The 15292-nt window shown below is 44.7% G+C and overlaps 1 protein-coding gene across 2 annotated transcripts in view; it reads right to left on the bottom strand.

The window, feature by feature from the left end:
- LOC106585993 (protein RUFY3) overlaps positions 1-10651 on the bottom strand; it is an 85223-nt gene extending 74572 nt beyond the window's left edge. For both annotated transcript variants that reach the window (XM_045706788.1, XM_045706789.1), the window contains exon 1: positions 10184-10651. In XM_045706788.1, coding sequence (XP_045562744.1) covers positions 10184-10472 — 289 coding nt within the window. In that variant the 5' untranslated portion in view covers positions 10473-10651. The remainder of the gene's footprint in view (positions 1-10183) is intronic.
- Positions 10652-15292: the final 4641 nt, after the last annotated feature.

The raw sequence follows: 15292 nt of genomic DNA, 5'->3' as shown, positions 1-15292 counted from the left end.
AGTTCTGTATTATACCTCATAGTGCTGCCACACCATTCAGTTCTGTATTATACCTCATAGTGCTGCCACACCATCCAGTTCTGTATTTTACCTCATACAAGGATGCAAACTGCTGAGGGACCAAAAATGTGACACTTTTTTGTTTGTTGTTGCACTGAAACAAGCAATAAATAAAATGCAGGTTAACTAATTAATCAACAGAATATGACCTCGATGATCAGTCTCTGTGTGTAAAATAAAAAGTGGTTAATGTGAACCTAAAACAGCTAAAAAAAATTAAAAATGTAAAGAAAGCAATCCAATGTTATTTGTTGCCTCGACTCCACTGCAAATGAGAAAGAACACACTAATATTGCGGTTAACTATGGCCTTGATAATAACACGCTGGTGACCACACTCTGAATTTACCCTGTGGCTCAGTTGGTAGAGCATGGTGTTTGCAACGCCAGGGTTGTGGGTTCGATTCCCACGGAGGGCCAGTACAAATTATTTTTTTTTTAAATGCATGAAATTAAATGTATGTTATGTATGCATTCACTACTGTAAATCGCTCTGGATAAGAGCGTCTGTTAAATGACTAAAATGTAAATGATGTATACCGGGGGAAAAACGTCGTAGAGTAGAAATAGAATGAAAGGCATTCTATTGTTTCTCTATTATAGTGGCCACTATAGACATTGATCAAGGGCACATGTGTGCAAAAATAACGTTCACTGAGTAACAAAAAAATATATAATCCCACCCTCACACACACGTTACTATCAAGTTCAACACAACAAAAACAATATCTCTGGGCTTCACTGCACATTATTTCATTGTACACTTTCTGCCTGTGGACATCTGCTCTACAACGTGCCAGCAGAGCATCATACCCTTTGTTGATCTCTTTCAGGCAGAGAGTACACCTGACTTACCGCTTTATATCCACTGTATTGAAGAAGTGAGACAGAGGGAAAGTGTGTGGTGTTCCTTTCACCTCTATAGTGGCATCCAGCTTTAGCCAGGCCCAGCTCCAGCTACACTTGTTTAACCTCTACCAGATCAGTGGGTCCCCCGCGGGAAGGTTGAGCTAACGTAGGCTAATGTGATTAGCATGAGGTTGTAAGTAACAAGAACATTTCCCAGGACATAGACATATCTGATATTGGCAGAAAGCTGACATTCTTGTTAATCTAACTGCACTGTACAATTTAAAGTAGCTATTACATTGAAATAATACTATGCTATTGTTTGAGGAGAGTGCACAGTTATGAACTTGAAAATGTATTAATAAACCAAATTAGGCACATTTGGGCAGTCTTGTTACAACATTTTGAACAGAAATGCAATGGTTCATTGGATCAGGGAAAGATTTTGCCCATCCACTGCTGCCATCTAGTGGCCAAAACTAAATTGCACCTGGGCTGTAATAATACATTATTATCTTCCATTTCAAAGATGGTACGGGGGAAAAAATACAAAAAAAGCAGGTTTTTTCTTTGTATTATCTTTTACCAGATCAAATGTGTTATATTCTCCTACATTAATTTCCACAAACTTCAAAGTGTTTCCTTTCAAATGGTATCAAGAATATGCATATCCTTGCTTCAGGGCCTGAGCTACAGGCAGTTTGATCTGGGTATGTCATTTCAGGGCCTGAGCTACAGGCAGTTTGATCTGGGTATGTCATTTCAGGGCCTGAGCTACAGGCAGTTTGATCTGGGTATGTCATTTCAGGGCCTGAGCTACAGGCAGTTTGATCTGAGTATGTCATTTCAGGGCCTGAGCTACAGGCAGTTTGATCTGGGTATGTCATTTCAGGGCCTGAGCTACAGGCAGTTTGATCTGGGTATGTCATTTCAGGGCCTGAGCTACAGGCAGTTTGATCTGGGTATGTCATTTCAGGGCCTGAGCTACAGGCAGTTTGATCTGGGTATGTCATTTCAGGGCCTGAGCTACAGGCAGTTTGATCTGGGTATGTCATTTCAGGGCCTGAGCTACAGGCAGTTTGATCTGGGTATGTCATTTCAGGGCCTGAGCTACAGGCAGTTTGATCTGGGTATGTCATTTCAGGGCCTGAGCTACAGGCAGTTTGATCTGGGTATGTCATTTCAGGGCCTGAGCTACAGGCAGTTTGATCTGGGTATGTCATTTCAGGGCCTGAGCTACAGGCAGTTTGATCTGGGTATGTCATTTCAGGGCCTGAGCTACAGGCAGTTTGATCTGGGTATGTCATTTCAGGGCCTGAGCTACAGGCAGTTTGATCTGGGTATGTCATTTCAGGGCCTGAGCTACAGGCAGTTTGATCTGGGTATGTCATTTCAGGGCCTGAGCTACAGGCAGTTTGATCTGGGTATGTCATTTCAGGGCCTGAGCTACAGGCAGTTTGATCTGGGTATGTCATTTCAGGGCCTGAGCTACAGGCAGTTTGATCTGGGTATGTCATTTCAGGGCCTGAGCTACAGGCAGTTTGATCTGGGTATGTCATTTCAGGGCCTGAGCTACAGGCAGTTTGATCTGGGTATGTCATTTCAGGGCCTGAGCTACAGGCAGTTTGATCTGGGTATGTCATTTCAGGGCCTGAGCTACAGGCAGTTTGATCTGGGTATGTCATTTCAGGGCCTGAGCTACAGGCAGTTTGATCTGGGTATGTCATTTCAGGGCCTGAGCTACAGGCAGTTTGATCTGGGTATGTCATTTCAGGGCCTGAGCTACAGGCAGTTTGATCTGGGTATGTCATTTCAGGGCCTGAGCTACAGGCAGTTTGATCTGGGTATGTCATTTCAGGGCCTGAGCTACAGGCAGTTTGATCTGGGTATGTCATTTCAGGGCCTGAGCTACAGGCAGTTTGATCTGGGTATGTCATTTCAGGGCCTGAGCTACAGGCAGTTTGATCTGGGTATGTCATTTCAGGGCCTGAGCTACATGCAGTTAGATCTGGGTATGTCATTTCAGGGCCTGAGCTACAGGCAGTTAGATCTGGGTATGTCATTTCAGGGCCTGAGCTACAGGCAGTTAGATCTGGGTATGTCATTTCAGGGCCTGAGCTACAGGCAGTTAGATCTGGGTATGTCATTTCAGGGCCTGAGCTACAGGCAGTTAGATCTGGGTATGTCATTTCAGGGCCTGAGCTACAGGCAGTTTGATCTGGGTATGTCATTTCAGGGCCTGAGCTACAGGCAGTTTGATCTGGGTATGTCATTTCAGGGCCTGAGCTACAGGCAGTTAGATCTGGGTATGTCATTTCAGGGCCTGAGCTACAGGCAGTTTGATCTGGGTATGTCATTTCAGGGCCTGAGCTACAGGCAGTTTGATCTGGGTATGTCATTTCAGGGCCTGAGCTACAGGCAGTTTGATCTGGGTATGTCATTTCAGGGCCTGAGCTACAGGCAGTTTGATCTGGGTATGTCATTTCAGGGCCTGAGCTACAGGCAGTTAGATCTGGGTATGTCATTTCAGGGCCTGAGCTACAGGCAGTTTGATCTGGGTATGTCATTTCAGGGCCTGAGCTACAGGCAGTTAGATCTGGGTATGTCATTTCAGGGCCTGAGCTACAGGCAGTTAGATCTGGGTATGTCATTTCAGGGCCTGAGCTACAGGCAGTTAGATCTGGGTATGTCATTTCAGGGCCTGAGCTACAGGCAGTTAGATCTGGGTATGTCATTTCAGGGCCTGAGCTACAGGCAGTTAGATCTGGGTATGTCATTTCAGGGCCTGAGCTACAGGCAGTTAGATCTGGGTATGTCATTTCAGGGCCTGAGCTACAGGCAGTTAGATCTGGGTATGTCATTTCAGGGCCTGAGCTACAGGCAGTTAGATCTGGGTATGTCATTTCAGGGCCTGAGCTACAGGCAGTTAGATCTGGGTATGTCATTTCAGGGCCTGAGCTACAGGCAGTTAGATCTGGGTATGTCATTTCAGGGCCTGAGCTACAGGCAGTTTGATCTGGGTATGTCATTTCAGGGCCTGAGCTACAGGCAGTTAGATCTGGGTATGTCATTTCAGGGCCTGAGCTACAGGCAGTTTGATCTGGGTATGTCATTTCAGGGCCTGAGCTACAGGCAGTTAGATCTGGGTATGTCATTTCAGGGCCTGAGCTACAGGCAGTTTGATCTGGGTATGTCATTTCAGGGCCTGAGCTACAGGCAGTTAGATCTGGGTATGTCATTTCAGGGCCTGAGCTACAGGCAGTTAGATCTGGGTATGTCATTTCAGGGCCTGAGCTACAGGCAGTTAGATCTGGGTATGTCATTTCAGGGCCTGAGCTACAGGCAGTTAGATCTGGGTATGTCATTTCAGGGCCTGAGCTACAGGCAGTTTGATCTGGGTATGTCATTTCAGGGCCTGAGCTACAGGCAGTTTGATCTGGGTATGTCATTTCAGGGCCTGAGCTACAGGCAGTTTGATCTGGGTATGTCATTTCAGGGCCTGAGCTACAGGCAGTTTGATCTGGGTATGTCATTTCAGGGCCTGAGCTACAGGCAGTTAGATCTGGGTATGTAATTTCAGGGCCTGAGCTACAGGCAGTTTGATCTGGGTATGTCATTTCAGGGCCTGAGCTACAGGCAGTTTGATCTGGGTATGTCATTTCAGGGCCTGAGCTACAGGCAGTTAGATCTGGGTATGTCATTTCAGGGCCTGAGCTACAGGCAGTTTGATCTGGGTATGTCATTTCAGGGCCTGAGCTACAGGCAGTTTGATCTGGGTATGTCATTTCAGGGCCTGAGCTACAGGCAGTTTGATCTGGGTATGTCATTTCAGGGCCTGAGCTACAGGCAGTTTGATCTGGGTATGTCATTTCAGGGCCTGAGCTACAGGCAGTTAGATCTGGGTATGTCATTTCAGGGCCTGAGCTACAGGCAGTTTGATCTGGGTATGTCATTTCAGGGCCTGAGCTACAGGCAGTTTGATCTGGGTATGTCATTTCAGGGCCTGAGCTACAGGCAGTTAGATCTGGGTATGTCATTTCAGGGCCTGAGCTACAGGCAGTTAGATCTGGGTATGTCATTTCAGGGCCTGAGCTACAGGCAGTTAGATCTGGGTATGTCATTTCAGGGCCTGAGCTACAGGCAGTTAGATCTGGGTATGTCATTTCAGGGCCTGAGCTACAGGCAGTTTGATCTGGGTATGTCATTTCAGGGCCTGAGCTACAGGCAGTTAGATCTGGGTATGTCATTTCAGGGCCTGAGCTACAGGCAGTTAGATCTGGGTATGTCATTTCAGGGCCTGAGCTACAGGCAGTTAGATCTGGGTATGTCATTTCAGGGCCTGAGCTACAGGCAGTTAGATCTGGGTATGTCATTTCAGGAGAACATTGAAAAAAAAAGGGATCCTTAAGAGGGTTTTAAACAAGCAACGCCTCATTTTCACCTAATTCTCTCATTCTGAAAATTAACCACATACCGTAGAGGGGAGAATAAAATTGTTCACAGATAGAGGTTAGTTCGTGAGCAAAGTATAACTCGTTAACATTTCAAACAGATTGCCAGCGTGCAGTAAGCAACTAAAGCGTTATAACTTGAGGAACGGCAAGGAGTCGTATAACGTTACCAGTTAATACTATAGCGAATTGGTTAGATTACTAACGTTAGCTCATCTGACTTTATTAGCAAGCTAATTTTCACACCATAAAGTCATTTATTTCATCAGATGAAATTGGCTAATGTGGCTCAACATTTCCCTGGCTAGCTAACGTTGAATTCGATCCAGCTAGCAAGATAGTAAACAATGCTAACAATACTTGGTCCACCACACGTTCTCCCTCACCTCAAACTTTAACTAAACAGAAGTTCAGTTAAAAAAATATATGAAATGTCCGTTCGGAAACTATTCAGACCCCTTGACTTTTTTTCCACATCGTCACAGCCTTATTCTAAAATTGATAAAATGTTTTTTCCCCCGATCCGATACCCCATAATGACAAAGCAAAAACAGGTTTTTAGAAATGTTTGCTAATTTCTCAAATTAAAAAAACATAAATATGACATTTATATAAGTATTCAGACCCTTTTTACTCAGTACTTTTTACTCCCCAGCGATTACACTCCGAGCATCAGAACTGTAAGACTAATAATAAAATATTGAATGCATTAACAGAAATTACAGTAACAAACATTGTAGATGAGAAATAATGAGAATGGGAAATAACTGTAACTGTACTACTGGTGTGCAATCCCCACGGCCTCGGCAATGGATGAGTCCACCGAGACGGGCCTCGGCAATGGATGAGTCCACCGAGACGGGCCTCGGCATTGGATGAGTCCGCCGAGACGGGCCTCGGCATTGGATGAGTCCGCCGAGACGGGCCTCGGCATTGGATGAGTCCGCCGAGACGGGCCTCGGCATTGGATGAGTCCGCCGAGACGGGCCTCGGCATTGGATGAGTCCGCCGAGACGGGCCTCGGCATTGGATGAGTCCGCCGAGACGGGCCTCGGCATTGGATGAGTCCGCCGAGACGGGCCTCGGCATTGGATGAGTCCACCGAGACAGGCGTCAATCAAGACACGTGCCATACATTATTTTTTATTGTCAAGCAGTTGTAAAAAAAAAAAAAAAAATACTCAGGTCGGCCAACAGCCTATCAACCAAACAATCGACAAGTCGGCTAAATGGGGTCGGCCCTAAACAATTCCCTCATTCAATGAATGATTAAATGGCTACGGTGAGCGAGGTAGCTAACTAAGATGTTCATCTATTTTGTAAGGTTAAAATATTCAGTGTTCAGGGGAGATCTTGACAGCAAAGGAGTTATTTGTCAATTAGGCTATTGAACATGCCTACCACACCGCTCGTGTTACGAGCGCTAACGTTGCAAAATAAATGTACACAAACTCAGCAAAAAAAAATTAACGGCCCATTTTCAAGACCCTGTCTTTCAAAGATAACTCGTAAAAATCCAAATAACTTCACAGATCTTCATTGTAAAGGGTTTAAACACTGTTTCCCATGCTTGTTCAATGAACCATTGACAATTAATGAACATGCACCTGTGGAACGGTCATTAAGACAGGCAATTAAGGGCACAGTTATGAAAACTTAGGACACTAAAGAGGCCTTTCTACTGACTCTGAAAAACACAAAGAAAGATGCCCAGGGTCCCTGCTCATCTGTGTGAACATGCCTTAGGCATGCTGCAAGGAGGCATGAGGACTGCAGATGTGGCCAGGGCAATAAATTGCAATGTCCGTACTGTGAGACGCCTAAGACAGCGCTACAGGGAGACAGGACGGACAGCTGATCATCCTCGCAGTGGCAGACCACGTGTAACAACACCTGCACAGGAGCAGTACATCCAAACATCACACCTGTGGGACAGGTACAGGATGGCAACAACAACTGCCCGAGTTACACCAGGAACGCACAATCCCTCCATCAGTGCTCAGGACTGGCAAAAAGTGCTCTTCACTGGCGAGTCGCGGTTTTATGTCACCAGAGGTGATGGTCGGATTTGCATTTATCGTCGAAGGAATGAGCGTTACACAGAGGCCTGTACTCTGGAGCGGGATCGATTTGGAGGTGGAGGGTCCGTCATGGTCTGGGGCGGTGTGTCACAGCATCATCGGACTGAGCTTGTTGTCATTGCAGGCAATCTCAACGCTGTGCGTTACAGGGAAGACATCCTCCTCCCTCATGTGGTACCCTTCCTGCAGGCTCATCCTGACATGACCCTCCAGCATGACAATGCCACCAGCCATACTGCTCGTTCTGTGCGTGATTTCCTGCAAGACCGGAATGTCAGTGTTCTGCCATGGCCAGCGAAGAGCCCGGATCTCAATCCCATTGAGCATGTTTGGGACCTGCTGGATCGGAGGGTGAGGGCTAGGGCCATTCCCCCCAGAAATGTCCGGGAACTTGCAGGTGCCTTGGTGGAAGAGTGGAGTAACATCTCACAGCAAGAACTGGCAAATCTGGTGCAGTCCATGAGGAGGAGATGCACTGCAGTACTTAATGCAGCTGGTGGCCACACCAGATACTGACCCCCCCCTTTGTTCAGGGACACATTATTCCATTTCTGTTAGTCACATGTCTGTGGAACTTGTTCAGTTTATGTCTCAGTTGTTGAATCTTATGTTCATACAAATATTTACACATGTTCAGTTTGCTGAAAATAAACGCAGTTGACAGTGAGAGGACGTTTCTTTTTTTTGCTGAGTTTACATGTTATTCAATAATTTCATCCAAACTGCTCAAGAGCGTCTGCGTGGCCAGGCGCTAAAATACATAATTTTTGACGCGCGGCAAGTCCCGCGTCTTCCGTCTCATTGGTTTTAAGGAGAATATACCCACATGGGTGATTGAAAGATGAACTGAGGGCCACACTCCAGTCCAGTTGGTGATGTACCTCAACGTTGGTTGTCAAACGCCATTTAAAGTCCAAGACGAAGACTAAAGGAGGAGAGATTACTAGAAGAAGAAAAAAAAACTTTAATGTGTTGATTAATTGTCAGAGTAGAGGACCTTGTGCATTTCAGGTAAAATAACAACCCAATGTTTACATCCCAAGACAAATTAGCTAGCAACAGCAAGCTAGCCCAGCTAAATTGACATGAATGTTTAATGCTTTTCGACTTGTCCCCAAATGAATATAGATGGTTCAGAGTTAGTTTTGATATTTCAACCTCCATGTCCTGATCGTGTGTGGTGCGGGTGGACAAAATCAACACGCGAGCGATGGCACACCCGGTCTGGTCAGCATGTTGGAATATTTTTTAAGACATAGGACTTGACAATGACATTAATGCATGCTAATGGTTAAATTGCGAGAACCATTCAAAACATTGTAGTTTGGCTGATTATCGAGTTAGTCTGTTGTATATCATTTGACCTGCTGCGCAAATGTCCCTCTGTTCTCTGGCAACAGCCCATTGGCACACACACGCTGGTGAACCACACACCATGACTTCTGAGGGATTCTCATTAATTACCAAAAATGTGCTATAACTCACTAGCAATTATTTGCTAAACATTTGCAAACGTGGCCCGCTTTGATCTGAAAAACGCCTCTGAGGCTGAACTGTAAATCTGATCAGCCATTCAGTAATGGAGGTCACCTAGTCTGTAAATGTGATCCATAACATGTATTGTTCCTTTACATTATACACATCAGGTATGCAAACAACCAGCATAAACAACAGGCTAACTAACAGGACTACCAAGCTAACCAGCTACATCACAACACCAACTACTGAATTAGCTGACCGGAGGTGTTCATCTGACTCCTGGTAACCTGTATAGCTGACCAGGAGGTGTTCATCTGACTCCTGGTAACCTGTATTAGCTGACCAGGAGGTGTTCATCTGACTCCTGGTAACCTAGCCATCTATAGTACCATGTTACCACCTGTATTAGCTGACCAGGAGGTGTTCATCTGACTCCTGGTAACCTAGCCATCTATAGTACCATGTTACCTGTATTAGCTGACCAGGAGGTGTTCATCTGACTCCTGGTAACCTGTATTAGCTGACCAGGAGGTGTTCATCTGACTCCTGGTAACCTAGCCATCTATAGTACCATGTTACCTGTATTAGCTGACCAGGAGGTGTTCATCTGACTCCTGGTAACCTGTATTAGCTGACCAGGAGGTGTTCATCTGACTCCTGGTAACCTAGCCATCTATAGTACCATGTTACCACCTGTATTAGCTGACCAGGAGGTGTTCATCTGACTCCTGGTAACCTGTATTAGCTGACCAGGAGGTGTTCATCTGACTCCTGGTAACCTAGCCATCTATAGTACCATGTTACCACCTGTATTAGCTGACCAGGAGGTGTTCATCTGACTCCTGGTAACCTGTATTAGCTGACCAGGAGGTGTTCATCTGACTCCTGGTAACCTGTATTAGCTGACCAGGAGGTGTTCATCTGACTCCTGGTAACCTGTATTAGCTGACCAGGAGGTGTTCATCTGACTCCTGGTAACCTAGCCATCTATAGTACCATGTTACCTGTATTAGCTGACCAGGAGGTGTTCATCTGACTCCTGGTAACCTGTATTAGCTGACCAGGAGGTGTTCATCTGACTCCTGGTAACCTAGCCATCTATAGTACCATGTTACCTGTGACAGAATTGCAGCAAATCGTTTAATTATCTAGGTTACCTAGATATACCACACAGTTTAACATTAGCCAACTAGCTAAAGTCTTGCTTTGCTGGTCAACTAGCTAACTAGTTACCCAAATTATTACATAGATTTTTTTAACTCACTTTTCGTTTTGTTGGACAACCTTTCGATATTGAACTCATATTGAACAGGAGATGACAGTCCAGTCTTTGCAAATCCAATGTTGGCTGAACTGAGCGCCTCTTTAAAATAAATGACCGAGGTCGGAGAGAGAGACTCGTCCGGTGTACCAGCAACATGTCCGTTTTCAGCTTCAACATGTAGTCTGTCAGAGGCCCCCGTGGAGACCAAACTTTGTGAAAGTTGTGGATCCAGAAAAGGGAACGATGATATCGAGAAGCTCCCCTCCGCCATCTTCACATCAAAACTCATATGTCTCGTTTCCAAAAAGCAGTGCAAAAGCAATATTGTAGCGCAGGACGGAAATACACTTCGTTCGTTCACTTCTTTCTTATACACGAAAGATTTGAATAGATCATTTATTTTGTTGATAATGTTGCAGTCTGCTCTGCATATAATCCGTGACTGGCGAACTTCAGAGAATCGCAGTGCAGGCTATGACGTAAACTAAACGTGACGTATCACTGTCATTTAAGAAACCTTCTCATTGTCAAAACATTTTACACCAATGAAATGCATTAAAACATCAACTTTATTCGGGGTTATATGTGTTTATGGAATAAAATAAAACACTTTAAAAAAAAGGAGGCCTGTATAATGCAGAGAATATATATATATATATATTTTACATATAGGAACAGATCAGAGTACACAGTAGGTAGGATACTTATTTCCGTAATAACATGACTTATATTATATAATTCAATTAAAACCTGCCGTTATTCATCTTAACGTTTCAATCCAATAACATTTGATGCAGCTGAGATAGTTTTTCATAGTTTGATATTTTAGCGCCCTCTGCCGACAAGCAGCGCGCTACAGGCCCTCATGGTTGCTTTGACGCCATTGGTTTACACGGGCAGCCCAATTCTCAGAGTTTTTTCGCTAATTGGTCTTTTAAACAATCAGATCAGCTTTGAAAAAAAAAGCGCTGCTGTGAAAAGATCTGATGTGATTGGTCGAAAGACATCAGAATTGGGCTGCCTGTGTAAATGAGTCCCAAGGTCTCCTCTATAGGGGAGAATCTCAATTAGTTTTGCTCGACTCCTCACGTCCTCCTCCGTTGTGGAAACAAATGTGCTTGTATGAAATGAGCCTCTCATTAGCTAAATGACGTTTACATGGGTGGAATTCGCCTACTAACGAATTGACACTCTTCACCCATTCGACCAGTTTCCTGACTTATGGGGCGAACAGAAGACAATCAACAAACGGACACGCACTCAAGACATCACTCACAGGAAGGCCAAGAAGATCATCAAGGACCTCAGCCACCCCGAGCCACGGCCTGTTCACCCCTCTACCATCTAGAAGACCCTCAAGGACCTCAGCCCCCCGAGCCACGGCCTGTTCACCCCTCTACCATCTAGAAGACCCTCAAGGACCTCAGCCACCCGAGCCACGGCCTGTTCACCTCTCTACCATCTAGAAGATCATCAAGGACCTCAGCCACCCGAGCCACGGCCTGTTCACCCCTCTACCATCTAGAAGACCCTCAAGGACCTCAGCCACCCCGAGCCACGGCCTGTTCTCCCAGTACCATCAGAAGGCAGAGGCAGTACAGGTGAATCGAAGCTGGGACCGAGAGGCTGAAAAATAGCTTCTATCTCCAGGCCTTCAGAATGTTAAATAGTCACCACTATCCAGCCTCCGCCCAGCACCCTGCCCTGAACTTCAGTCAGTCACTAGCCGGCTACCACCCAGAACTCTACCCTGCACCTAGAGACTGCTGACCTATATACATAGTCATTAAACACTGGTCACTTTAATAATGTTTACATACTGCTTTACCCACTTCATATGTATATACTGTATTCTATATAACTACTGCTGTCCACTTCATATGTATATACTGTATTCTAGTCCTGGTTCATCCCATATAACTACTGCTGTACACACCTTTCTATTAATATACTGTCTATACTGTCTATACACACCATCCTATATACAGTTGAAGTCTGAAGTTTACATACACTTAGGTTGGAGTCATTAAAACTCGTTTTTCAACCACTCCACAAATGTCTTGTTAACAAACTATAGTTTTGGCAAGTCGGTTAGGACATCTACTTTGTGCATGACACAAGTAATTTTAACAACAATTGTTTCCAGACAGATTATTTCACTTATAATTCACTGTATCACAATTCCAGTGGGTCAGAAGTTTCCATACACTAAGTTGACTGTGCCTTTAATCAGCGGGAAAATTCCAGAAAATGATGTCATGGCTTTAGAAGCTTCTGATAGGCTAATTGACATCATTTGAGTCAATTGGAGGTGTACCTGTGGATGTATTTCAAGGCCTACCTTCAAACTCAGTGCCTCTTTGCTTGACATCATGGGAAAATCAAAAGAAATCAGCCAAGACCTGAGAAAAACAAATGTAGACCTCCACAAGTCTGGTTCATCCTTGGGAGCAATTTCCAAACGCCTGAAGGTACCACGTTCATCTGTACAAACAATAGTATGCAAGTATAAACACCATGGGACCACACAGCCGTCATACCGCTCAGGAAGGAGACGCGTTCTGTCTCCTAGAGATGAAGGTACTTTGGTGTGAAAAGTGCAAATCAATCCCAGAACAACAGCAAAGGACCTTGTGAAGATTCTGGAGGAAACAGGTACAAAAGTATCTATATCCACAGTAAAACGAGTCCTATATCGACATAACCTGAAAGGCCGCTCAGCAAGGAAGAAGCCACTGCTCCAAAACCGCCATAAAAAAGCCAGACTACAGTTTGCAACTGCACATGGGGACAAAGATCGTACATTTTGGAGAAATGTCCTCTGGTCTGATGAAACAAAAATAGAACTGTTTGGCCATAATGACCATCGCAAAACCAACCACTACCTGTGACTTTGACCACATTCATTCTTCTACCTGTATGTTTGTTTTCCAATGTAGTCGCAGACAGAACAAAATGCACGCAGCACAAAATGCACGCTGCTCAAAATGCACGCTGCACAAAATGCACGCTGCTCAAAATGCACGCTGCACAAAATGCACGCTGCACAAAATGCACGCTGCTCAAAATGCACGCTGCTCAAAATACACCTGCACAAAATGCACATTTTCTCTGTGACCACTATACTGGTGGACAACCATAGACCCTTCCTAGGTCATAGATACTGGTAGACAACCATAGACCCTTCCTAGGTCCTAGATAGTGGTAGACAACCATAGACCCTTCCTAGGTCATAGATCCTGGTAGACAACCATAGACCCTTCCTAGGTCATAGATACTGGTAGACAACCATAGACCCTTCCTAGGTCATAGATACTGGTAGACAACCATAGACCCTTCCTAGGTCCTAGATAGTGGTAGATCTGAGAGAGACCCTACCTAGGTCCTAGACAGTGGTAGATCTGAGAGTATAGTAAGCACTATGGCAGAACTTCCACCTTGTATATTTGAAGGTAAGGTGGGGCAACATCCGTGTTTCTTATACCTGTCCAATCCTCTCAGATCTTCACGAGTAGGCCTACCTAGGAGCTGTTTCAGGGTCATTCATCTCTTTATGGGGTGAAGTGGAAACAGTTTCCCCTCTGAGATCTGTAAGAAAAAAGATCAATGCCCAATCAAAATCAAATGTTATTCGTCACATGTTTAGCAGATGTTATTGCAGGTGTAACAAAATGCTTTTGTTTCTAGCAGTAATATCTAACAATTTCACAACAATACACACAAATCTAAGTAAAGGAATAGGATTTAGAATATATAAATATTTGGATGAGCAATGTCGGAGCGCCATAGACTAAGATACAGTAGAATAGAATACAGTATATACAAATGAGATGAATAAAGCAGTATGTAAACATTATTAAAGTGACTAGTCTTCCATTTAATAAAGTGGCCAGTGATTACAAGTCTATGTATGTAGGGCAGCAGCCTCTAATGTGCTAGTGATGGCTGTTTAACAGTCTGATGGCCTGGAGATAGAAGCTGTTTATCAGTCTGATGGCCTGGAGATAGAAGCTGTTTTTCAGTCTGATGGTCTGGAGATAGAAGCTGTTTATCAGTCTGATGGTCTGGAGATAGAAGCTATTTAACAGTCTGATGTCCTTGAGATAGAAGCTGTTTTTCAGTCTCTCGGTCCCAGCTTTGATGCACCTGTACTGACCTCGCCTTCTGGATGATAGCAGGGTGACCAGGCAGTGGCTCGGGTGGTTGTTGTCCTTGATGATCTTTTTGGTCTTGGAGGGCAGGTAGTTAGCCCCCGGAGATGAGTTGGACAGTTGCCGTACCAGACGGTGATACAGCCTGACAGGATTCTCTCAATTGTGCATCTGTAAAAATTTGTGAGGGTTTTAGGTGCCAAGACAAATTTCTTCAGCCTCCTGAGGTTGAAGAGGCGCTGTTGCGCCTTCTTCACCACGCTGTCTGTGTGGGTGGACCACTTCAGTTTGTCTGTGATGTGTAGGCCCAGGAACTTAAAACTTTCCACCTTCTCCACTGCGGTCCCGTTGATGTGGTTAGGGGGGGTGCTCCCTCTGCTGTTTCCTGAAGTCCATGATCAGCTCCTTTGTTTTGTTGACGTTGAGTGAGAGGTTATTTTCCTGGCACCGCACTCCAGGAACTGCCAACTGCCTCAACCTGAAGATTGGAGATTAACCCCTCATAATGATTCAGTAATCTCAGATTATCATCATGATAATCCACAATAATACATACTCAGATTATCATCATGATAATCCACAATAATACATACTCATTATGGACAAGTGGTTGTAGGCAAATCATGTCCATCTATAATTTGCAGTCATTCAAAAAGATGGACCTGCATGTAAGAATATCTGATATTATCCTAAAGGGTTGTGCCTAGTAACCTTCATCCTCATGGGCCTAATCTGAAGACAAAGGTAATTTATGTTATAATGAGTTTGATTTATCCATGTGATGTTGAAGATATTCTCACAGCCAGGTTGTCAATCTTGTCTTGCCTCCTTGATCACATGACGCACTCCGTTATTTCCTGCAGCAGCAGCCGAGCGAGCTCTGGCTCGGCTCAGCTCTGTGTATTCATTACGTCTTGCAACGGAAACCGTTTACCGTGTAAGAAGCAAACAGAGCAAA

This window comes from Salmo salar, chromosome ssa24, assembly GCF_905237065.1.
Source record: "Salmo salar chromosome ssa24, Ssal_v3.1, whole genome shotgun sequence".
Classification (NCBI taxonomy): Eukaryota; Metazoa; Chordata; class Actinopteri; order Salmoniformes; family Salmonidae; genus Salmo; species Salmo salar.
The sequence above is the reverse complement of the archived record's forward strand: the minus strand, read 5'-3'. Positions and strand labels throughout refer to the sequence as shown.